The sequence below is a fragment of the Sciurus carolinensis genome, chromosome 6 (genome assembly GCF_902686445.1).
Source record: "Sciurus carolinensis chromosome 6, mSciCar1.2, whole genome shotgun sequence".
NCBI lineage: Eukaryota > Metazoa > Chordata > Mammalia > Rodentia > Sciuridae > Sciurus > Sciurus carolinensis.
This window is the reverse complement of record NC_062218.1, coordinates 55,144,429-55,168,819: the sequence shown is the minus strand read 5'-3', so window position 1 is coordinate 55,168,819 and position 24,391 is coordinate 55,144,429. Positions and strand designations below refer to the sequence as shown.

At 39.6% G+C, this 24,391-nt stretch overlaps 1 protein-coding gene across 2 annotated transcripts in view; it reads right to left on the bottom strand.

Annotated features, from left to right (window-relative positions):
- The window catches only part of Mast4 (microtubule associated serine/threonine kinase family member 4), a 158,802-nt gene extending 136,061 nt beyond the window's left edge, over window positions 1-22,741 (bottom strand). For both annotated transcript variants that reach the window (XM_047556720.1, XM_047556721.1), the window contains exons 1-2: window positions 22,650-22,741; window positions 14,464-14,475 (exon numbers count right to left, since the gene is read on the bottom strand). In XM_047556720.1, the coding sequence (XP_047412676.1) occupies window positions 14,464-14,475; window positions 22,650-22,741 (104 nt within the window). The remainder of the gene's footprint in view (window positions 1-14,463; window positions 14,476-22,649) is intronic.
- Window positions 22,742-24,391: the final 1,650 nt, after the last annotated feature.

Sequence of the window (24,391 nt, the reverse complement as noted above, 5' to 3'; positions counted from 1 at the left end):
ACTTTACTTCATTTTTGTAATAACTGTATATTTCACTGAGTTCTATACTACAAATAAATGCGAACAGCGGTCAAACCATCTATCTTACTACAGCATTAAAGTAAAAAACTACTGCCTTCTATGCTAATTAGCTGAACTGTCTCATTAAAAATGTAGGTAATTAATATCCTTATACATCTTCTAGCAACAACTGATAACTTACAATTACATAAACATGCCTTCCTGATGAAGATAACTTTTAATAATCTTATATGAAAACATTAAAGTAGGACATATTACAGTTATTTTACTTTCTATATTTAACATGATACATTTTGATTTTCACAAATAAAGGTAATCAGATAATTTAAATCTGATTTCTTTTCAGAGAGAGTTTCAGTGTCACTTGCATTCGGAATTAAAATAAAAGGTAAAATCCCAAAGATAAGGAAGGAAGAAATCCCTTTCATCCACATCTCTGTCAGTCTCCTAAGGACACTAAAACGTGATGGATTGCTTTTCCCATCTCTTTTGACCAGAATTCTGTGGTCTCAAATATTACAGGAGGGGAAAATGTGCCTAAGGGGCTATGGTTTACAATTATTCTGTATCATGCTGATTACCATAAACAACCATGATAGAAAATTGTATGCAACTCCCAAAAGAGTCAATAAAAGACATTGATCCACAGCCACAACTAAGGGAGGGAAAACTGCTTACAGTCTATGCTTCAAGCTTCCTATCTAATTTGGTGGAGGACCTTTTAACCTGAAAATAATTCCATGTTTACAAAACATTCTTCTTACTGCGCATGAATTACCTTTCACAAGCAGAAGGACAAATCAAATCTCAGCACTTCACTCCCCAGTATTATAAGGCTAAGAGTTTGCACCCAGATTAACACAGGCATTGATTCTGCTCCTACAAGCTCAAAATGCAGTTCATCTCCATTAGAAATTATTGTTAGATACTATTGTAATAGGCAAGTGGCATGACATATAAAAGAAAGTGTAGATCTCAATAAAAGATGTTTTTTCCTCTCCAAATTATGAAGTTTAAGCTGGTAGCTGCTTATCACTCCTCTTATTCAGAAGATACTTGGACTTTGATATCAAAACACAAAGTCCAAGAAGGAAAACTACTTTAAGACTAACAGATGAGAAATGCTTTGCATTATTATTCCTTAACTTTTTCTTATTTCAAAGATTTGCCTTTCCAGCTGGGCTACAATTCAAGCCTGCCAAGTAGGTAGGTGCATCACACAATCTTCACCAATTCATGGCCACTCTCAATTAGAGGAAAGCAAGTGCTTATGACAAAGGGAAGATGAGCTGCTGAGAGGTGCAGACTCCTTAAGTGTAAATAGAGGACATAATTTACTACAGAGCAGGGAATGGTCACCTTCCTACAAGCATTGGTCTTTGGGTCCCAAAGATCAATGATCAGGGACAACTGCCTCTCCTGCTCTCATGTCCTTTATGTTTGGTTCAATACACTCCACACTTTACTAGGGGCCAGCTAGGTGAAAGTCACAGATGACAACTCAGAACATTTCTGACTGCTTACTCCCAGGCCTGATGAATCAAAGGTTACTTTTCTGGCATGATATCCCCTGAATTATGCCAGCTTCCAGAGTCAGCATCATGACAAACTCCAGAGGCCATCTACATGGGTCTTCCTCTCATTACTACAGCATCTAAGCTGCTGAAGCCACCGGAGAGTTTCTAATCTACCTATTTATTTCTAACCTGAAGTCCATGGACTGGAAGGGGTTACTGAGTAGAGTTCACCGGGTCTGTGAATTTGAATTGTTTGAAAAAAAAATCTTTATTTCCACTAACAATAAACTGAAATGTAACCTTCCATTCATATGTACATTCACAGTATCAGCAATAATTATGATCTTGCCTCTAACAGAAATCATATATATTTTCATATCATGGTACATTGGTTGCTGATATATTTTAAAGATCAATTATACTTATTATCATTTCAAAGTTACAGTAGGTCCTAGCCCTTCCCTAGATCTGGATACTGATGTGCTACTATAAAGTACCTCATAGATCACAAATGTATGAATATGCACATGACTATTTCAATATAATTGATTGGATATTTTATGCATTTAAAAATATTATTCTGAAAAGACTACCATAATCTTCCCCACCTACCAATGGAATCTGCAATTTTAAAAAGGGTCCAGGAAAATAAATAAATAAAAAATAAAAGGGGCCCAGAAAGTTTTGACAATGTCAAATGACTGGTTCATGGTGAAACATGGCTAGAAACAAAGTCCCTTGAGTCACATCATCCTTCAGGTACTTTTGTTATCATTTCAGCTAACTCTATTATTAAAAAAAATAGCCAGAAGTCCCCAAAGAAAGAGCATGTTCTGGACACTGTGGGGCACTGGGTTCTCAAAACTAATGTCCCAAAGCCATTGTCCCCACCTTTCTTACATGGGCTCATTCTCATCAGAATATATAGAAAGTGGGATTCTCTTACATGTAACCACAGCAAGTTTAGACAGTCATATGGTAAGTCTGTGACAGAATTTAAATAGGGAAGAAACCAAAAACCAGTTCACCTATTTTCCATCAAAGAGAGTTATCTTCAACCATCCTAAACAGTATTTAAACATTACTTAGGAAGAAGATTCCACAATTCTTTGTAGAAAATACATTCAAAATTCTTTTCCACTAGCCCAAGAGAGGCATGAAAGACAGAACATAGGCATGAAAATAAAAGCTTGAACTAATTTGTATCCCTTGGGATGGCTACAGAAAGAAGGAAGGAAGGAAGGAAGGAAGGAAGGGAGGGAGGAAGGGAGGGAGGGAGGGAGGGAGGGAGGAAGGGAGGAAGGGAGGGAGGGAGGAAGGAAGGAAGGAAGGAAACAATAGGTGCTGGAGAGCATGTGGAGAAACTGGAGTCCTCGTACACTGTTGGTGGAAATGAACAATGGTGCAGCTGCTATGGCAAACAGTATAGCAGTCCCTCAAAATTTACAAATAGAATCACTACATGACCCTGTATTTCTTCTTCAAAATATGAACCTAAAACAGCTGAAAGAAGAATCTTGGAGAGCAATTTGCACACCCATGTTTATAGCAGCACTATTCTCAGCATCATTATTCACAAGAGCCAAAAGGTGGGACAAACCCAGTTGCCCACTGAGGGACAAACAGGCAAAGAAAACTTGGTATATAAATACAATGTAATATGATTCAGCCTTTAAAATAGAAGTAAACTTTGACACATACTATTACATGGATGAAACTTGAGGTCGACATACTAAATGAAAAGAGTCAGTCACAAAAAGACAAATGCTGTATGATTCCACTTATATGGGATAACCAACATAGTCAAATTCATAGACACATAAAGTAAAGTGGTGGCCACCAGGAGCTAGGAGGAGGGGATAGGCAGGTGATATATAATTTTGGTTTTGCAGGCTGAAAAGAATTCTGGATAATGGGTGTACAAAAATGTGAACATACTCAACATTGAGATGAACTAATGTTCAGGCAAAAATTTTTAAAGCAAGAGTGCAGAACATGAACAAATTAAGAAGGCATATTCATCCTCTATTTTCCAGTTTTTCAAATACCTAAAATATAACCAGTCATAATTACTCGACCATCCTGCCTTACCCCACAAGCTTGTAAATAACTCAGAATATCTCAAATGTGTTCAAGTTATTTGGGTTAGAAGGATCTGTTCCTAGTTCTCCTGCATCTTTTCTCCATGAAGGAGACATGTTTGGTTGTGCCTGCATAACAGGACTCAGGATCCATAGAGAGGTTTTCTCACTTTGATTCTCCACAAACCATCTGTAAGGCTGTGAAGGAACGGGAACACTGACTTCATGACTTTTAGGGTCCCTTTCAGCTGACAGCTTGGAAGGACCAAAGTGGGGTCATGTGCTACCATGTATTTGTTGACTTTTCAACAATTCTCCTAAAAATATCTAATTAGGTCAAAGCCCACAGATTCTGGTTTGCTAAGAAGAAAGACATTATCTGAAAGCCAGAGCTTGCATGTAGGTTTTTTTGTATTCTAATTTGGCTATCTCTCCAGAGTCTGAAGTCATGGCTTTGGGTCTTGATTGAAACTAAACTGGAAAAGAATGTACATATACTGGAAAAAATAAAATTTACAAGTCATAAATCATAATTCTTTAGAATATTCTGAACCACTCTAGTCACTGCAATCCTCACTCTCCACAGAATATTTGGAACACTGCTCTGGCTCTATTCAGCTGAGAGCCTACAAACTTTACATGCTATCTTAAAAAGTGTCACCTGGGTGACCCTATGTGTTTCTCAATGATACCCTTGTACCAAAAGGTAAATATGGCTATTTATCATTGGCAATTTATGAACCTGCCAAACACTAAGCGATAAGGGAGGGGGAAGCATCAACCTGAAAGAAAGCGACTGTTGCCCAAGGTCACAGCATGGAGGCTCAATCTTATTTCACGCACACAAATCAGATCAATTGAAGATGGAAATGCATTATACATTAGACAAACAGTTTCAAACCTTGATAAAAGCAGACCTTGGAATGTGCATTAACAGCAATTTGCATTTAGTAATGTTTCATATTTGAACATTAAATGTGTTGAGGGGGAAAAGCAAATAAAAAATATCCAATTGCTTTCTTGAAATATTGATGGCAGTTCAGTAAAAGTTCAGAACGGTAATGAAACTCCATGAGCTAGCTGTCCCTAAGACAATATCTGTATCTAATAACTTGCCTCTGATGCCTAACGCCCTGTTTCCCAAGTTCTACATAAGGGATTTTAATTTTTTTAGAAGCATTTAATCCTAAAGTGTATGCAATATTCATTCCAGACTTGAATTTGGCGATGATGTACCCTACTGTCACTTTTTGCTAGAGAAAATATGGAACACCAGACTGCCAACCTAGCAATAATGTACCATGCAATATGAGAATCAAACTTGGACGGCACCTCAAGTAGACATAAAAGCTACTTGGCACTATGTATTAAGATTCATAAACATGTTCACGTCACTTTGGCCTAGAAATCTCTATTCTGGGAATTTATCCTAAGGAAATAGTCCAAAAGACAGAAAAGCTATATGCATGAGTGTGCTCACTGTGGGGTGCTTTCAGTCAATAAACCTTTATTAAGTGTCTATTACGTGCCAGGCGCTATGCTGGCATGAAGTCTGTGCCTCAAGACACTCATGATCAGCTGGAAATTCAGATAAGCATCTGCAGAATTACAGCACATTGGGATAAATGCTAACAGAGGACCGCACAGAAGCAAGAGAAATGCTGTAACATGCTGGGAGAGAAGGGCAGAGAGGAAGGGTCAGAAAAATTTTGAAAAATTTGGGGTAATGATCTTATCATTTTTCCATAGCATTTTTTTTAGGATATAAGTTAATGTTAAAATACTGAGCAAATCTTTTGATGCTTTTGAAAACTTATCCCTCAGTACAGTTTTTAAATTAATAATAAAAAAACATACCAAGCAAGCATAATTGCCCTTAGCTCTCAGAAGTCCCTTGTCTTCCTCTGCGCTGTGTGTGGGAGAGCAGTGATCAATCACAAATCCTCACCCAGCACATTCTACCTACCAGTCTATTCCCATCTTAGTTTTCTACTATACACCAGGGTGTCCCTAATCAAAGCTGCTAAGGAACTCTGAGTTCACTTTGCTTAAAACAACAAAACAAAATACAGTGACACAAAATACCTTATTGCTCCTTTGAGAACTTTTCCTTTCAAATGGCCCAGAGTTGCTTTAAGAACTCCTGCTGTAAAATTTCAGAAGGTCCTTTGCTAAACACAGCATTTGTAATTTGTAATGATTCTTGAGTTTTGTTTTGTTTCTGTTTTTTGTTTTTTGACAAAGGAGAACATTCCCGGTTGCATTTGGAAGCTTTTCAAGCAGTATAGATTGGACACACCTAGTAACACATAGTGAGAAATAATCTCCACTAAGTAGGGGCATGTTGCAATCTGCATAGCATGACTGTATTTACACTTGGATTAGAGAAAATTCTATTCCTGTAGCATGCATGACATCGAGTTCAAGTCAGGACATGCTACATATCAGGGTGTGGGAGCTGTTGAGGTACCTCTTTCAACATGTTCTGTCCTGTGCCAAGGCAAAAGGCTTTGGCCATAATCCACAAGTGAGGGGGGGCTACTAGAGAAGGGCATATCTGAAACTTCTTTCTGGAAAGAGTACCTAAAGAAAAAGACTGAACCTGTGATAATCGATGGTAAGAAGGTAAAAGTAACATATTGCTAGGCATTGCCCTAAGTGTGGGTAGGCAAATTTTTCACTAAAGGACCAGATTGTAAATATTTTTGGCTTCACAGGCCAAAGTCTCTGCTGCAACTCCTAGATTCTGCCTTTGTGGCACAAGCAGCCACAGATGATCCCAAAGTAAATCACTGTGACTACATTCTAATAAAGGTGAACATACAAAAACAGATGGTGCCTGCAGGCCAGAGTGTGTCCACCCTGCCCTGGGTGCTTCAATCTCTATTTTATTTAAGGCATAAGAAAAGTTTTTCTGGATATCTTCCTCATTTAATGATGAAGACACCAAGTATCAGACGGGATGTGATATACTAAGGTTACATGTGGAGGCTGATGCTGAGTCAGGACTCCAGCAAAGATCTATCCAAATCCAAAGTCTGAAGTCTTTCTTTCTTCTCTAGGAACAGGGACTCTTAGGTTGAATACAGAAGAGGAGGAGAAGTGAAAGCAAAAATGGCAAGTCTAGACCTTTCTCAGTTCACATCAATTGATCTAGGCCCACTAATCACAAAATAGGGAGAGCACCCAAAATGCTTATAAGCAGGGATACAGGTGACACAGCTTTTGCAAGGGAAGCTTCTGGAATACTGAATACTAAACTCTTTCATCCATAGGAGAAAGAGGAACCAAATTTTGTGTCATAATATGTCAGATTATGGTAAAGCTAAAATGCAGTTGCTTTCCTGGAATTTCAATACTCTCTAAGAGAATTTTACAAAGTAATCCCACTGATATTCACATGCTCAATAATTCATTTGTTGCATGCACACATGGCAAACTATATAAGTGTGCTAAACATGAATGTGGCACTTGTTGTTTAGCAACTTAAAACTCTGAGGCAGGGCATGGGCATCATAAGCAAATAATCACCCACCGTTCTGAATGAACTGCCACTTGAGGGCAAAGAGAAACAGCAAGGAAGAGATGCACAGTTCAGTGCCTGAAACTCAAGGGAGAAGAGGCAATGACCATGAGTGTACTGCTAGATGAACCTTAATCTAGGTTCTCGCTCCTTCCCCCTGACCCCTTGAGAGACTAAGGGTTCTATTTTCACCATGGTTGTCCTAATTTGTAACCTGAAGACAAGGCTGCAAGACCATCTCTGTTGCTCACCAGCCTGAAATGTCAAACTTCAGTACCTAAATGTTAATTTTCTTATCTTACAATGTCGTGGTTGACTAAATATCTCAGAGTCCCCCTCCCTTTTTTGGTGGTCTTAGCAATTGAACTCAGGGATACTTTACCACTGAGTCACATCCCTAGTCCTTTTTATTTTTTATTTTGAGATAGGGTCTTGCTTAATTTTCCAGGCTGGTATAGAACTTGGGAGCACCTTGCTTTAGCCTCTTGAGTACTGCACTTGCAGGCCCAAGCTGAAAGTGTCTCTCTCTCTCTCTCTCCTGTTTTGTTTTGTTTTGTTTTTTTGGTACGGGGAGATTGAACACAGGGCTACTTAAACACTGAGCCACATTCCCAGCCCTCTTCGTTTTTTATTTAGAGACAGGGTCTTGCCGAGTTGCTTAGGGCCTTTATAAATTGCTAATGCTGGCTTTGAATTCATGATCCTCCTGCCTCAGCCTCCCAAGTTGCTGGATTACAGGAGTGTGCCACCATGCCCAACTCCTTTTTAATGTATGATTCAACACGTCCAACATTCAAAAAAAGTACCACCCTGTGTTATGGTTTGCACATGAGGTATCCTCCAAAAGCTCCTGTGTTAATGCAGGAGGTAAAATTAATAGATTATGAGAGTCATAACACAATCAATGGAATGGATTAATAATTTGAATGCACTAACTGGTAACTGTAGTCAGGTTGGGTGTGGTTGGAAGAAGTATGTCTATGGAGGTGTGCCCTTGGGGATTATATCTTGTGCCCCTGGCTCCTCCTTCTCTCTCTCTCTCTCTCTGCTTCCTGGTTGCCAAGAGGTGAGCACCTTTCTTCTGGCCATGATATTCTTGCCTCATCGCAGGTCCAGAGCAATGGAGTTGGCTGACCATGAACTGAAGCTCTGAAACCATGAGCCCAAAATCAAAACCACTCCTCCTCTAAGTATTCTTATCAGGTATTTTGATCACAGTGCTAAAAAGTTGACTAACACACCTTGGGTGATCTTAGATGTCCATACATTTTAATCCATGACATAGGGTTTATACTATAAAAAATGATTCCATGATTAAAAAAAAAAAAAAAGCAGAAAGTTTCACTTACAGAGTTGCACAATTTATTTCTGAAAATTAAATGATGATTTTCCCCAAAGGACAGAGGGGAAAGGAAGATGTGGAACAGATGGATTCATTGTTCCCCTATGGAGAAAAAAATGTCTGCACCTTGCAAAAATATATTAATTGGTCTGCCATCTGGCAAGCTTGCTCACATACATAAGGGATAAAGTTTAGATCTTGAGGTTTAACATTTAAGCCTGTGGGGAGATGGTAATTGGAATCTAAGTTAGCATTAGTATTTTTAAAAGGAGCATTTCAAGAGAAATCTAAATACAGGAAAAAAACAAGACCTAAAATGTGAGATCTTCCAGAGTGAGGTCACTAGTATCCATGCCCCTCCACCCCCGTAGCACACTAGGGCTGGTGGCCCTGGACGCTCTCACAACAGACTGGGCGAAGCCTGAGCAGAGCGCCTGCCTTCTCAGTCCCATCCTGAATGCTTCCCCCTGACTTGGTCATCATCCCGTCCATTCTTTTTTGTATATTATAGATGTTTTTCCAAAATTTATAGAAATCTTATCATATTAAAGCTGGGTTTTAAAAAGAATCTCGAGGGGAGGGGGACAGATCATAAAATCCCAAGGTAGAAAAAAATAGGAGTTTTATGGGGCATGTACACATATAGGCAAACATTCACAAAGAAAAAATTAAAAAACTGTCAAACGTTTAATAGGGTTTGCATCTGAGTAATAGATTTTAGGATTTTTTTTCTTTATGAAGGTATTTTCCCAGTTTTTTTTACCTTGAACTTGTGTTAGTTTAAAATTTATCTTACAGGTTATGTTAAGTTCCACTGGAATGAATATATGATAAAATAGTGGGAAAACTTCATCATTTTACAAAGCAAATAAGGTACCTTAAATTTATCTTTTGTAAAATGCATATCTTTTTCAGTCTTCCCTTACATAAACTCCAAGAGTCCATTTGGACCTCCATACCTACTTTCCAACAATCATAAGTTAGGTCTTAAAGAATATATCTTACACATATATAAACCTTAGGTGAAAAGTTTTCTATCCCATGGCTCAGCTTCCTTCCCCAATAAACAACCCCAAATTTCCCATTTCCTGCTAGTCAACTTTGTTTATCTAGTTTCTAACAACTTCTTCATCAATGTAGCATCAAAGGGGCTATTATGTACTAATAATGAATCACACGATTTAGTTTATGCTTTTCTTTCAAACATCTTTTTCTGATGCATTTTCCTGGTATTTCACTTGACATTCTCAACCATGTAATCGAACTATGTGTTAATTATTCCTTTACAATAATTATGTTTAAAGAGGATGACACAAGGTAACATGACACCCAGAATGGGGTCCTGGAATAGAAAAAAAGATACCAGGAAAAAAACCCTGAAATTTTAATAAGAGAATTTAAGTGACAAATTATGGAGGCAAAACAAAACATTCCAATCTTATTTTAGCATTTTAAAACTAATAAAATACAGAAAACTTCTAAGGCAATAGAAATATCTCATACCCTCCTTGTGGTGTTAGCTACATGTATTTATTAAAACAGAGTATATGTCTAATAAGTATGCCTTAACTGTATGTAAACTGTATCTCAATAAACCCAACTTAAAAACAAAACAAACACACTTACTTACTTGGACTTTCTTTTTCTACATTAGGTATATATAAGAGGTTAACCCCATGCCAGTAGTAATCTGAAGTCTGAAAAATACCTCCTCTAACTTTTTAAAAGTAACTGAAAAGAAGACTTCTTTCATTCAGTCCTTAGAATGAATCATCCTGATAAACAGTTCACAGAGTTCTCAAATTGTACCACCAGAAGCTAAGAGATAACCAGTGAAGAGTATGTTTTTTCCCCTGTTGTTCAGAAAATTCTGCACACAATATTTATGGAGTTTACTCTCACATAATTGTTTTATGCATTACGAAGGAGTTACTTCTTAGTTCTCTAAATACAATGATTTTCCCGAAGGAGAGGATGTATTTAAGTGTGTATCAAGTCATCCTTCATAGGAATAGTTATGTTAGCATATTCAAGAGAAAGTATTATATTTTAAAAAGAAAAGAAGCCTAGAAAGAATTCATCACTAAAATTTCCCAAAAGAACTTTTATAGTATTCCACTGCACTACCAGGTAACAGGCAAAACTTTTGTCCTTTCTATGAAACAAACTAAATGCACTGCCACAAGATCAACAGGGATCCTGGGACATGTGCATAATATACATACTCTGTGAATATACAGGATTTTATAACACATAGAGAAATAAGCCTTGGTGCAGGGGGGTATTACTCATTCAGAAGGTCTGTAAAACAGCAGCTGCTCAGAGCTATATCCTAAGTAAAGCTTCAATTTAAAAGTGCAAGTCCACTCAAATATCATCATAAACTGTGATGCTTTAAGATGGGGAAATTACAGGAGATTACATATACGATTTCCATTAATGAGAAAGAGAAGCAGCAGGTGGCAATTTTAAAACTAAATAAAACCTACTTCTACTTTTCACTCTCTTTCCTCAGAGAGAAAAGTGGCATTTCTATAGGAAAGATAAAAATTGTCAGATCTATATTCCACAAGTATCTTCTTGCTAAGAGCCTTCTGTTTTATAAAATTAAGAAATGACAATCTTACCTCATGAATACTATTTTTGGTAATTAGAATATTGTTGGAGCTCTGATTCTTTTAGAAACAGGCTAGCAATGTTTGCCACTTTCTACTGGTTAGATCTGGGGACAGTTAAATCATTACTCTGTCTCTCAATTTTTTTTCCATTTGTATAATAAACACAATAATACAACCTTAACAAAGTCATTCTGTAGATTCAGTGAGACAATATATATCCCATTTCCTCACTAGATATTCTCCCTGTCATTCCTCGTTGGCTGATGATGGTGGATCTGCCACTGATTATCATATGTTACTATAATTATGTGTCTACATTGCTTTTTAATCCCATTAGGTTGAGCTACATGAAAGAAAGGATCATCCCGTACACACTGTTTTTGTTTCCTAGATGATAATCCCAACCCTGGTCATCTAAAAGGTACAATCAAGAGTTGGTATATAAATGGAAAAAAAAAAAAAAAAACTGAGGCAATGTGACAAATCCCCATACCCCATCCAACTGAAGTCAAACTTGGTGAAACTAGGTTATTAGGTTATCAGGTTTCAGAGGGTGATTCAGGCGCATCTGCAAGCTCCCAAGGCAGTAAAAGGGTCACAAAGAGATGTGTGACTCATAAATCAGCCCCTTTAAGTATTTTTAACTGTAATTAACTTCCCATGTTTCAGAGCTTACTCCTCCAGCTCTTGGTTTCCCTGTCTTTTGGCCCCGTTTATGATCACTTGACTTCTCTTTAGTGCTTTGAAAGCAGCCAAAGGAAAGGAATGGGAAGGGCTGTGCAGCTTTCAGGACAGGATACTGCACTCCCCAGTATAACCCCTAAGACATCTTAACCAGCTCCGGCTAGGACCAGAAGACAAAAACAGACCAAAGGAGAACAAAAGCAAAAACAAAATCACTTTAGTTTAATAGATCTTAAAATAGAGTTTAAGATATATACACACCTGGGACTTCCCAACAAAATCCATAAATGCTGGGCCATGAATACCCTCCAACCATGTTAGTTTCTCTATTAAATAGATTTGAAATCAAACCTGTTAAGTGGTTGAAGGAACAGCTACAAGCCACTGCCTGCTGGACACACCTATTAGAATAGAAGGTTTGAAAAGCGAAGGTTGTTTCTTCAGCTCCCAGCAGGGCATGCCACTTACATGGGAACTAAAGAACTGGCTTAAAACAGGACTATAATCTTTCTGGAACAATAGGTCATGACGAGCTTCCTTAATGCCAAAGTAAGTGTTTAGAGGTGATTTCTGCTAACTGAAAGAAAGTATAAAGGGCATATATATTTACTCTGGCTTGAATACAATGCTTCTGAATATGTGACTCTGTGCCAAGAGTCAGAGCCCTTTTCCCTCATGGATTTTCACCCTGGGACCTATTCCATGGAATATTTGCATGGCCTTGGAATGGCACCAGAAAGTTGTATCATACAATATGTAACCAGTTCAATTTCTGTGCCTTTTAACTTCCCAAATCACTTAAGTCTTACATGAGAAGGTAGACTAATTTTAAGGTTAAATTAAAAAAAAAAAAAAAAAAAAAAGACAAAAAAACTCCCACTTGCTCTTCTCTAAAGAGCCTCCTGTAAGAAGTCATCCAACAGGGACTACCAAATGTCAAAGAGATATGAAGTCCACCTGCCAGGAGGACGTCTTGGTGACAAGCTATGCTGGTAAAATGGCATCAAAATCACCAAGATCTAAGAAATGAGCTGAAGACAGCAGGTCTCTAATCTTGAGTGTGAATTTCGATGTCAATAAAACACTGATTTCTCACTTTAAAATCCTTGGTTTCTAAAGCTAACTTACCTGAACTTGACAGGAGAGAAGACATCTACAAGAAAGAACACTACATGCAAATTTTACAGGCTATACAGTAAAAAAAAAATTTTAAAAGGCAACTTTTATTCTTTATGAACTCCATGGTCCAAACATCTAAGTCCTATATGCAGGAAATAATGACTTACAAGCATGGACACTTATTTCACAGAATCCATACTATTACCCAAAGTCCCCTGAACTACCCACATTCCAGTGATCCCACCAGCTGAGTTTGAAGAGGACAAATTCATCTGCCTAGGGACCTACCAGGTGTGGAAAATGCCAATCCACAATCATTCATTTAATTTGCCAAGGTGGGTGATGTGCCTGCCAGTTGTTTTGCCACCTGCCTGCACTGTAGAGTAGTCAGGTGAACATAGGGTGATTTTACAATGAGCCAGTTTTAGAGTTAGCAAATTATCCATGTTTATCTGGACATACCCTAAGACAAAAAATTCCATTAATCCTCACATGAAAAAATAAAATTTGTTCAACTTAGCTTTGGAATCTATTTAGACAATTCTTTGATTTTCCTTTCAAAAGGGTTGAGATTAGCCAAGTGAAAGTCAGAGTTTTATAGGAATTTTATCTGGAGTTCCAAGATCAACAAGCCATCCAACTCAGACTTAAGAAATAACATTACATAATAGCCACTTAATAGCTATTGTTTTACAGTAACAAAGGATTCATTTACCGTATTTCCTAGAGAGCTTTACTCAGCTCTGGTTTTTCCCACAGCAAAAGTACTTTTTCCACCTTCACCCTTCCACACATCTATAAAGTAAAATATTTAATAATTATAATTTCTAATTTAAAGATACCTCTCCCACTGCATTTTAAAAGACATGATTGAGGGCTGATGTTGTGGCTTAGTGATAGGCACTTGCTTAGCACCTGTGAGGCACTGGGTTGGAACCTCAGCACCACATATAAATAAATAAATAATTAAATAAATAAATAAATAAATAAATAAATAAATAAATATATTGTGTCCATCTACAACTAAAGAAATATGTTTAAAAAGACATGAATGAGAAGAGGGCTTAACTGGTTTTCAGGTAAGCTACATGCTCAGTGTCTCCTTCAGATTTAATAGCAAATAAATTCAGTAGTGGTTAGGCAGTAATCTAATACTCTTAAGAAAGAGAGACAGTCAAGTCTGAGACATAAACATACACTAAAACATTTAAAATTAGGAACAAAAAAAAGCACAGCAAATACATTTTCTACCAATACTCATATGGTAAACTGGGCCTGGTAAAGCTATTGCTTTCTTCCCTCTATGAGACCAAGAACTTCAGAAAGCTCAGCAAGTTTCACAGTGTGATCTGTCAGATCCCCATTCCCTCCACCCAGCTAATTCACTCTGAACTTTATATATCACTTTCAAAGGATACTTGCAATCTGAACTTCCAGGTCAGCTTAGAAACTTTCCAGGGACATGGGGTGCTGGTTCATTACCTTTAAAGAGTTAAAAGCTCAAGCAGAATATAAATGGTAGTTGGCCTACCACGTCAAGATCTGCATTTGTCTGTACTTTTGCCTGCAACTGCAGTTGCTAAGAGACCCTAAACTCTAACAAAATCAGAGTCATTGATAAATGGAAGACCACGAAGTCAGCAGGATGTAGAAATTCCCAGGGTTCTATAATAAAGCAAGCATTGGGGTGCTTAAGAAAATAAGAGCTAAACATTAACTGCCTATTCTTCTTACCAAACTATTTCAGTCAAGTGTTGATCAAAGCCTAAAGTCTGTATTAGTCTTTTTCCTTCAAGATTAAACAACACAATGGTTCAGTTTGTTATCAGTATAATCACCTTCTCTAACAAGCATGTCCAGTAGCCATTAGTGTGGCTAAATGTCCCACAGACCCTCTGATTCTACTAACAAGGTTTAGGGTCAACATTTTCAGAACTTACAACCAAGTTCATGAATGGAACTTTCCTAATTTCCAGGCAGATAGAAGAAAATGAAATGTAAGTACCAAAACTCTAAGTATTAACAACCATGTGAATGTTTATTTAGCAATCTAATTACAAAATGTGCTATGTATCACAAAAACTAAATCTGCCACTATATAGCTAAGACTTCTACTGATAGAGAATGACTGCTCTTAATGGATGGTTATATGCACACCCTGAACCTACTTTCATCCAGGTAGCCCCAGGACCATTTTAACATCGTGGTTCTACTTTTAACTTTCAAAGGGATTACTCAGTTACCATGATGTCATTCCCAAATGACTAGGTTACTCAGTGAAGGCAGTTCAGATTAAAATAGCTTTGTGCATGTTCACTCAAACTAGAGATGGGTGTGTATGGAGACGGGTGGGGCCAGAGACTCTGGTCTTATTCTCCCCCCAGAACCCAGCTCATTCCATATCAAGGAAGAATCTCTGGAGTTATTCAGAATTATCCTATCCCAGGATTCCTCCTCTATGAGCCATCTCCACATGTGGACTTAAACGACTTCTTGACCCTAATATCTGTCAGTTTTTAGTCCAGAAAGCTGATGGTATCTATCTTGAAGCTTATGATTCTCTGTTTTGAAGATGTTGATTTAGGCATCTGATAACAGGATATATTTGTAAGAAAAGAAAACAAAGTTGGAAAGGAATAAAAGGTTCTACCCCTCACTGTGGACTTATCAATACACTACCCTACCTCAAAAGTTAAGGCAAACACATGTACACACCCCTCAGTGCTGTTCAGTTCCATACATCTCTGCATGGAGCATAACCTCCACACTCTAATGACTGAGTTCTTTCCTCCTCCCTTCCTTCTCTCCCTTCCTTCTTTCTTTTTTGGTGCTGGGGATCGAACCCAGGGTTACTTTATCACTGAGTGACATCCATAGCACCCTGCTTCCTTTTTTTTTTTTTAAATTGAGACGGTGTCTCATTAAACTGCCCAGGCTGACCCCCATCTTGCAATCCTCCTGCCTCAATCTCCCTTGTCACTAGTATTACCACGCCACCATGCCTGAATAAGGATTTATTTTGGTGAACTTTGTTTGAAATCCCCTTTTTGCATTTCCACACAGCTCTGTGTCCACCTTGTTCACCTCTCTCATTTCTTTCCTCCCTTCCTCCAGGTCTCCCTTTCTCTTCTCTCACAAAAGACCTGCATATTCCAGGGGCAAAACAAACCAACTGTAAGTTCCTACTGTGAACTTCACTTAAGAGGCCCAAAGCAACAGTTTGGATATGTGCATCTTCCTACTGTGTCCTTTGTAGCTCCTGGGGAGCTTTAATAAGGAAGATAAGAGTCTGTGAGAGAACTCCCTGTCACAAGGTGGAATGGCCGGACTCTCAGCAAAAATCACTCAGGGAGCAAGTGTCTCTTTGGGTCTTGGAGGTTTCAGTTTTCTCCTCTTCCCTGAGAATATCTGTGACATTGCCATGTTGGAACTAACCAGAGATGAGAGAAGTATGGGAGGGCAGAGCCCTGCAGGGATATGCAGAATACAGTCCAGGGTGCAAAGAAAGGATGAAAGGAAGCAGTTATGAAACAGGCCTGGGCAAAGCACAGAGTGGGAGGAAATGGGAGCAGGGACTCTGGGAGCGGCTAAGCCCGCAGGTCAGACATGGAGAGAAGGAGCAACAAGTGGGACCAGATCTCAGCCGCCAGAGGAAAAGGCTACAGGGGAAAGGCTGAGCCCCAGGGCTCAGGAGGAGACCCAGTAGTGGTGGCTGGGAGCTGGGGAGGCCTGGAGTCAGGGCTTTAAATCAAGAGAAACTCCAAGTGTAAACCTGTAGAAAGGAGAGACTCATAGGCTGTGGAAAGAACTGGAGTTGACAAAGAGGAGGTGAAAAGGAAACTGTCATTGCCAATTTGGGCAGTGAAGCAGACGATAAAGTGAGCAACTGTGAGTAAGGGAATATGATTCAGGGATGAGGCCTGTAGGGCCAGCTATGAATGAGAAGAGGGCAGGACATCATGATGTGTGGCTACTGGATTTAGCTACCCACAGAGAGGAGTCACCACCCCTAGTCTCCAGTTCCTCGCTGCACTCCTGTTTCCTGGCTTGTGGCACACCCCCCCAGCTGAACACGCTAGGGCAACTATTTCTGCCAAAGTCATTGATGATCTCCCAATTGCCAGCTGCAACATACATGTTTACTTTAACTATGAACCACTGGACCATTCTCCTCCTTGATCCTTGCTAAAACACTCTTTAGGTGCCCTTGTTTGTTGGGGGACCCTCCCACTCCCATGAAGTCACTTTTCCTATACCTGGATGTATCTCTGCCAATCCCTTAAATGAGGTCTCTTTAGCTCTCCCAGATAAAGCTAACTCGTTTCTCTGATAGTCTGAATAATAGTTCTCTGCCTGTCCTTTCTGGTCTGTCCTGTCCAAGTGCCCTGCTCCTGTGTATTCAACCAAATGCCTAGAGGGACTTTCTTTCTTTCCTGCCTGGGAGCCTTTGATGATCCCAGATAGCTCCCTCCAAATTCTTCCCACAGACAGCTCTTTCTCATACTTTAGGTCTCCCCTTAAATATTACCCTTTAGAAAGACATTCCCTGACAACATTATCTAAAGAAGTCTCCAACCCCATGCCCAGTTACTCTCTTCTCAGCTACTGCTTAAAACTGTAGGAACACTGACCACAATTTGGCAATCAACTCATTTAGATACTTGTTTATTGGTGAGGTGCAAGCACTCTGTCCTGTCTACCACTGCACCCCTTGACCATGGCCTGGATGAAAGCATGAATGTCCCATCGCAGCCAGCACGCAACAGACGACACTCAACAAGGGTGGATATAACTAAGTTTGGGGAGATAAAAGAGGAGATTGCAAGTACAGGTTCTTGTGTCTTCTCTACTCTTATATGAACAGGTGGTTTCTCCATCTCCCAGGTTCCCTGAGTCCAAAACCCCAGGACTATCAAGGAATCTTTTTTTGTCCCTTAGAGCCAATGGCTCACTGAATTCTAACAATTTTAACCTTTTCAGTCTCTCTCAAAGACACCATTCTTTATTCAGGCCTGCAAAAATCTTTCAGCTAGGAAACTGTAATGACTTACTGATTGGTATCTAGTTCTCATCTGCACTCCTAGCCTGAAACCCCAGTACCACCCGTCATCTCTCTCCCACACAGGAAGAACACGCTCCCTCAGCTCTCCTCCCCAGTCTCATCCCCACATTGTAATAACGATAATGGTAACAGCTAAGACTTATTCAGAGTTTTTATGTGCTAGTCAGCACATTAAGCAATTTACACATATGAATGCATTTTAATCTTTACAATAATCCTAGGTAATTTCCTTATCCTGATTTCATCAGTGAGCATCTGAAGTCCAAAAAAGCTAACTTACCTAACATCATAGAGTCAGGATTTGAAAGCAGGTGAACCGGCTTCAGCTCTACCCTCTAACCATGATGCTGGACTGCCTCTTCGTGCTTCCTGCTGCACTAACACCGAGTTACATTTTTCTGCTCCAGCAATACCCAACTACGTATAGTTCCTCGAACTCTGTGTTGCCAAGGCCACCGAACCACTGTATGCACCATTTCTTCTGCCCCTTGGGAAGGTCCTGTCTAGTCAGATGAATACTAATCTATCCTTCGAAACTTCCTTAAATATTGCTTTTTCTACTTGAATCCTCTCTTGGCTCCCTGAGACCAAAGTCTCTATTCAGCACAAGCCACTCCTAGGGCTTATATGCACCTTGTAAATACTTCTCCATTACCATGGTTTGTAATTCAGTTTTGGGTCAGTGTGCAGGTACATAAAAGGTGCTTAATTATTGTAAATTTGACTGGGCTTTGGGTACAAAGGGTGACCATAAATTCACCAATATCCAGAATTCCAGAGGAGGAAAGAAATCTATTCTCTATCCTTCCCATATATCTGTGAGCAAAACAAAGAGAAAAACTCACAACACTACAGACGCTTTTGAAGGCAAGATGCATTGTGCATAAAAATTCAGTACATTCTGACAACTACAGCAGTTAGTTTAAGATCCCTAAATGTACCTGCTGTTCATAGCAACTGCTGAGTAATGCAAATTCAGCAAAACCAAACCAAACCAAAACAAAACAAAACAAAATAAAACAACAAAAAAAATCTTTTGTCCTATAGTTCTCAGAATTTGGAGTTTTGGAGTTCCTATGAAAATGCACTCAAAAACTTGCTCAGCCTGACCAACTATGTCACAAACTGCTCACTGGCATAGATACAGGTTTTACTGACTGAGGTGTCATCCAAGTTTGTAGATCATCACTTTGGCCAAATGAAAACATGACAGATTTCTGAACATTAAGAGTAGGACCTTCTAGATTCTCAAGACTGTACTTCAGCACAACTATAATCTCATCTTGAAACTTAGTGGTAACATTGAAAAATCCATGTTAGCCTGTACTTACAGTAGGATCCAGAGGAAACAACTGAAACTCAAGCTTGATCTCTTCCCCAAATTCTTAATCCAACAGGAAAAGATGTTATAAGCATCTTTTAATAATAGGAACTCAGAAAAATTAAGTTCCATTGCTGTGAAGGGATCCTCAGTGAGAACAGTATCTACAGATCTACAAAATTTAAAATTTTTAAACATGTTAATTTTACGTTAGTCTAAAAAAATTTGGGTGAAAGTGTGTCTATGCAGCCCAGATCTCTGTTCTTCAAAATAGCAGGTGAATGGCTGTTCTGAGATGGCCTTGATGAAACTAGGAAGGGGAGAGAAGGGCAAAGAAAGTCACAGAAAAAAGCCATTTCCAGGGGAATATCCCAGCTTTACAGCAAAGCAGCAGACCAAGTCCACATGCATCCGGAAAGCCCAATGTCTGCTACAGTCAACACAAAAAAGAATGAAGGACGAGGGCGCACTTTATCAGTTCTCCACAATTCTAAAGATCTTGCCCTAATAGTAAGACCATAGGCTCCTTTCCCTAAGAACTCTGGGAGTTACAGGCCAGGCAGGGCTCTGAATTGGAAGAGGAACTTTAAAAGTTTTCCTGTGAGAGGACAAACCAAACCAAGGAGCCAGTGTTGTGCTGGACCTGCAAGGTGGATATGATGCAGCAAACCAAAAACTTGCATGACAACATTGGGAATCATAACTCAGGTTTAAGGTAGGAATCTGAAACCACTCAACCTTTCTTTTATTTAAGCGGCACAAATTACCCTATGAGCTCTATGATGCTCACTCACAGGCGCATAGCTATATTTTACCATTGCAAAAAAGAAACTGACATTAAAGAATAGGTTAAGATGAGGTTCTCTAGATCAAAATGTGAATCAGAAAATGTAGCTGGGCTAAAACATTCAAAATGAATGATCTGTCAGACAAGTCAGCAGGTATGCAAGAAAGAAGCTAGCGCTGGGCCAGAGCGAAAACCCAAGGGCTGATGCAAGTCTGACTGAGGGCAAGATGAGTGTCCTCACCTGGATACTGAGGACACCTTCCACCGAGCCTGCCAAAAGTACAGTACAATTTTGAAATAATAAGGTCCTCTGGAAAGGAGAGATTCTTAGGGAAACTGACTAGCCAGGTAAGAAATGAGGCTAGAGTTGGAGGAGATAGGTTTTAGTGCAGTTAGGGAGCATCCCAGAGGGAAGAGTAAGAATGCAAGCATATGCTTCATGTCCCAGAATTAACCACTGTATAATAATAGAACACACAGCTATATGTGCTCCCAGGAGAAAAGGAAACTTGCCCTTCATTTTTCCAAATCTATATAAGAGAAGACATCATTCCTAATCTGAAAAATTCAAGGGTGCTCAACCACTAAAGTCTATGAATATATTTCCAATTCTGAAAAACTCTGAAATCTGGAACACTTCTGGTCCCAAGCATTTCAGGTAAGGGATACTTGACATGCAAATCTAAAGCAATGCTGGGGCTTTGAGATGTATGCAAGAATGATCCTCTGGATGTTTATTTCCAAACTCCAAGAATCCTGAAGATTCCCCCAATACTGAACAGGCTGTGGCAACCTGCACTCCTAGAAGGGATGGAGGAAAATTCACCGCCCTGTCTGTTTTGCTGAACTGAAGATAAAGTTCTGTGTCTTGGGGGGTCGGGGGTGGATGTGGTCCTCTCATGCTCTCCCATTTTGCTGGGAAGAACATAGGTTACTTTAGAATCAAGACTCTCTGCCAACATAGGTTGTATGACTTGAAGTGATCAGACTGGGCACTATTGCCCTAAAGCCAGGTCTGACCAGGTCAGACTCTCCCAACTGTACTATCAACAGGTAGGCAAGGGAAGGAAAGGCTCTGACTGCTTTTCAGGTCAGACACAGGTACAGTGCCAGGGCAGCCTTATCTCCCGAAGAACTGACTCCAGGTATGAGCAAAGGCTTCATGGCAGCCAGGACGGCTTCACTCAGAAACATAAAAGGCACGTGTCTCACTGAACAGGTAAGAAGTTACAGGGTTTATCAACACGTGGAGAGTGGCCTGTCCATGCATCGCATTTATCTCTTTTCAACTTTCTTAGTTGTTTTGGAGATACGATACATCAATGATACAGCTACTAAGAGAGTCTCTGAATATACTATGTAGCCAAACAAGAAAAGCATAGATGCGTTATTTGAAAAGCACAACTTACGCCATCATACAACATGGTTTAGTGATATCAACATTGTTCAAGTTACATTAAGGTACGACTTTAAATAAATCTGCCAGATATCATTCACTTATACACATACAAGCATGTGATACGTGTGAGTACAAAGTGTATGTGAGAGTATTCTGAAATGTAAGAAATACTGTGGAAAATTTCAAAAGGAAAAATTACTAAGTTTGCCAAAGTATTACATATTTACATTTACATTATACAAACAGTTACAGGTATAAGGAAACAGAAAGAACCATTTTCTGATGTTCTTTGAATAGTGGAGCACAGAGAATGTGGAGTTCCAAATCTGATAGTATGCATCCTGTTTATTTGGCTGTGCTGTTGTTTTCACGTGTATTCACATATACGTGTAAGGCAAGTTTTGACAAAAAACAAGGAATCCATATTTGCACAACTGGGAGGGTATGCCCCTCTCAAACCACAACAATGCTACTGCTGTGTGTGGAGAAATGTGGAGAGAAATGCCTCCTTTAAAATCATATTTTCTTATTCTAAGTGGCAGCAAACTATCTCTGAATTGCCTTTCACTTACAGCATAAGCTTCATCTTGACATTGAAAAATTTACCCTACCTATTCTGTCAGATATATATTTCAAAATGAAAAGGCCAGCCCTGTATTAGTAATAAATGCCAGCAAACCAAAAAAATCAAAATGGCAAAGTTATGCAGATCTGCCTCTTTAAGCAGTCAATAGGAGATAGGCTAACTTGGACTATCTTTGCATCATATGTCTGCAACTTATAAAGGTCACATATTTAATAGAGAGGAGCATCTGAAAGGCTTCTACAAAGAGTACCAGAAGGTTAAGAAGTCTGGGTGATGAAATGGATAAACACGATTAGATCAAAGGGACAGACTGAGACAAAGTCTCCTCCCCCTCTTCTTTTTCTCTCCCTACCACTCACAAGGAAATGTCTTATTACCCACATTTCAAAAGGAGAACCCTGAGAAGCACATTCATCCAGATTGCCCAGGAAATCCTAAAGACGATTGAACACCTGAAATGGTGCCCCCCTGGCAAGGTATAAACTTTCCAAACTGTCACCCAGTAAACAAAACCCCAGTTGCCAAGGGGCTCCAGCAGCCCAGCCCAAGGGGCCTCTGGGAAGAGAAAGGAAGGATCCCGCGTTTTTACCTTTGTGTTCGCCGAAGCCTGTTCCCACTCCTCAAATGAGGCAAAGTAAAGTTTGAGAGCACAGTCCAAAAATTGGGGTCAGACATATCCATTTCTTTCTCTCTTCAATTCACTGCGGGTTCAAGGCCATGAGACCAAAACAGGGTGAGGAAAAAAAAAAAAAAAAGAAACAGGAAAAAAAAAAAAAAATCCCAATTATCTCCTCACTCCCTCCAGAGAAAACGTGATGTGAACTGTGATCTCAAGAACAACTTGGAGCATGTCTGAGAATTACCCGTCCCGTCCTAGCCTTTAATTAATACACAGCCATCTCTCAAAGGTTCAGGAAACTTATTTCCTCTTGGGTTTGCCCTCTCCTAGTGAGCCTTGGCCAGCTATAAACAGTAATTACAAGAGTTTAGCCGTGCGTTCTGTTCAAAATGCTGTCTGTGTGTGATTCAGTCCAAGGTACTTTGTCATCTGTTTGGCAGATACCATTTGCAGCTCCCGCGGGGGGTGGGGAGACTGACTATTTTAAGTCTTTGGTTCCGGGAGGCTGTTGCTTATCAGCAAAACCATTCACATCCGAACATGCCCAGTGCTGAATTTCCTTTTGGTATCTACATACAAGGAAAAGAATTTGAATAGAAAAAGCTCCTCTTGCCCTCCCCTCCTGGAAACAAACGGAAACTTAAAAGCACTTTTAGAAAATTGGCCTATGGGAGGACTTGAACCTGACACCTTCGTGTACCCTCCCTGGATCCAGCTGGAAGGAGGCGGTGGCAGAGCCCCTTCCCACCCCCAGCGAGGACACTCCCCCAAGTGCCTCCCCAACAGGGCCTCACGGGAACGGGAGCTGAGGCCGGTGTGCCGCGCAGGAGCAGGAGCGGGACAGTGAGCATCCTCCGCCTCCGCTCCCCCATCCCAGAGCCCGAAATGGATCCGTCCTCCAAAATAAATAAATAAATCCAGCTGCTGCGCTGGAACACGCTAGTGTGCTGAGCACACCTGAAGGCTGATCACTGATTCACCACAGGAAGGATCACCATTAAAATGCTCCCAGGGAAGTCCCTAATGACTTTGCAGTGACGCTAGCTATTTGTTGTATAGGAAAAACACACAAACGCGAAGCCACACTCAAGGAAAACCTCGGTAAAACTATATTTATGAGTTTACATCCACTTGATGGATTACCACAGTGCACATGGTGGCATCATGACTGGTAACTACAGATTTAGCTAATGGCCAATCACTAAGTATAAGGATACTACTTGACATTGATTTAACAAACGCTGGAATTATTTTCCCTTCAAGTAAGTTAGAGGTTGAAAAGAAGGAATGAGAGGGAGGAATGAATCAAAGTTATTGTTATTCATTTTGAAATAAGGCATGGTATTTAAATAATTCCCCCAAACCACAAATGCTTATGTAAAAGCATATAAAGGGGAAAAGTAGAATTTAAATTACTGCTTTAAATCTGGTATGATGTGAAAACAAATAGTAATTTTTTTTTTTTTTTTTAATTCAGGGGAAAAAGAAAGCTCTAAAAAGTGGCTCAGTCCATCCAGCAAATAATATAACAATTCTACTTACAAAAAAAAGAAGGGATAAAGAGAAGAGAGGGCAGTGGGCTGAGAAGCGGAGAGGGGGTGAGCATACAGAAGTCTGCTGTGGGGTCCTCTGTAGTTAATTCTTGGGACCCACAGAAATATTTTCACACCAAGGACTCTAAGAGTTTCTGAGAATAATTCTTGTATAGGGCT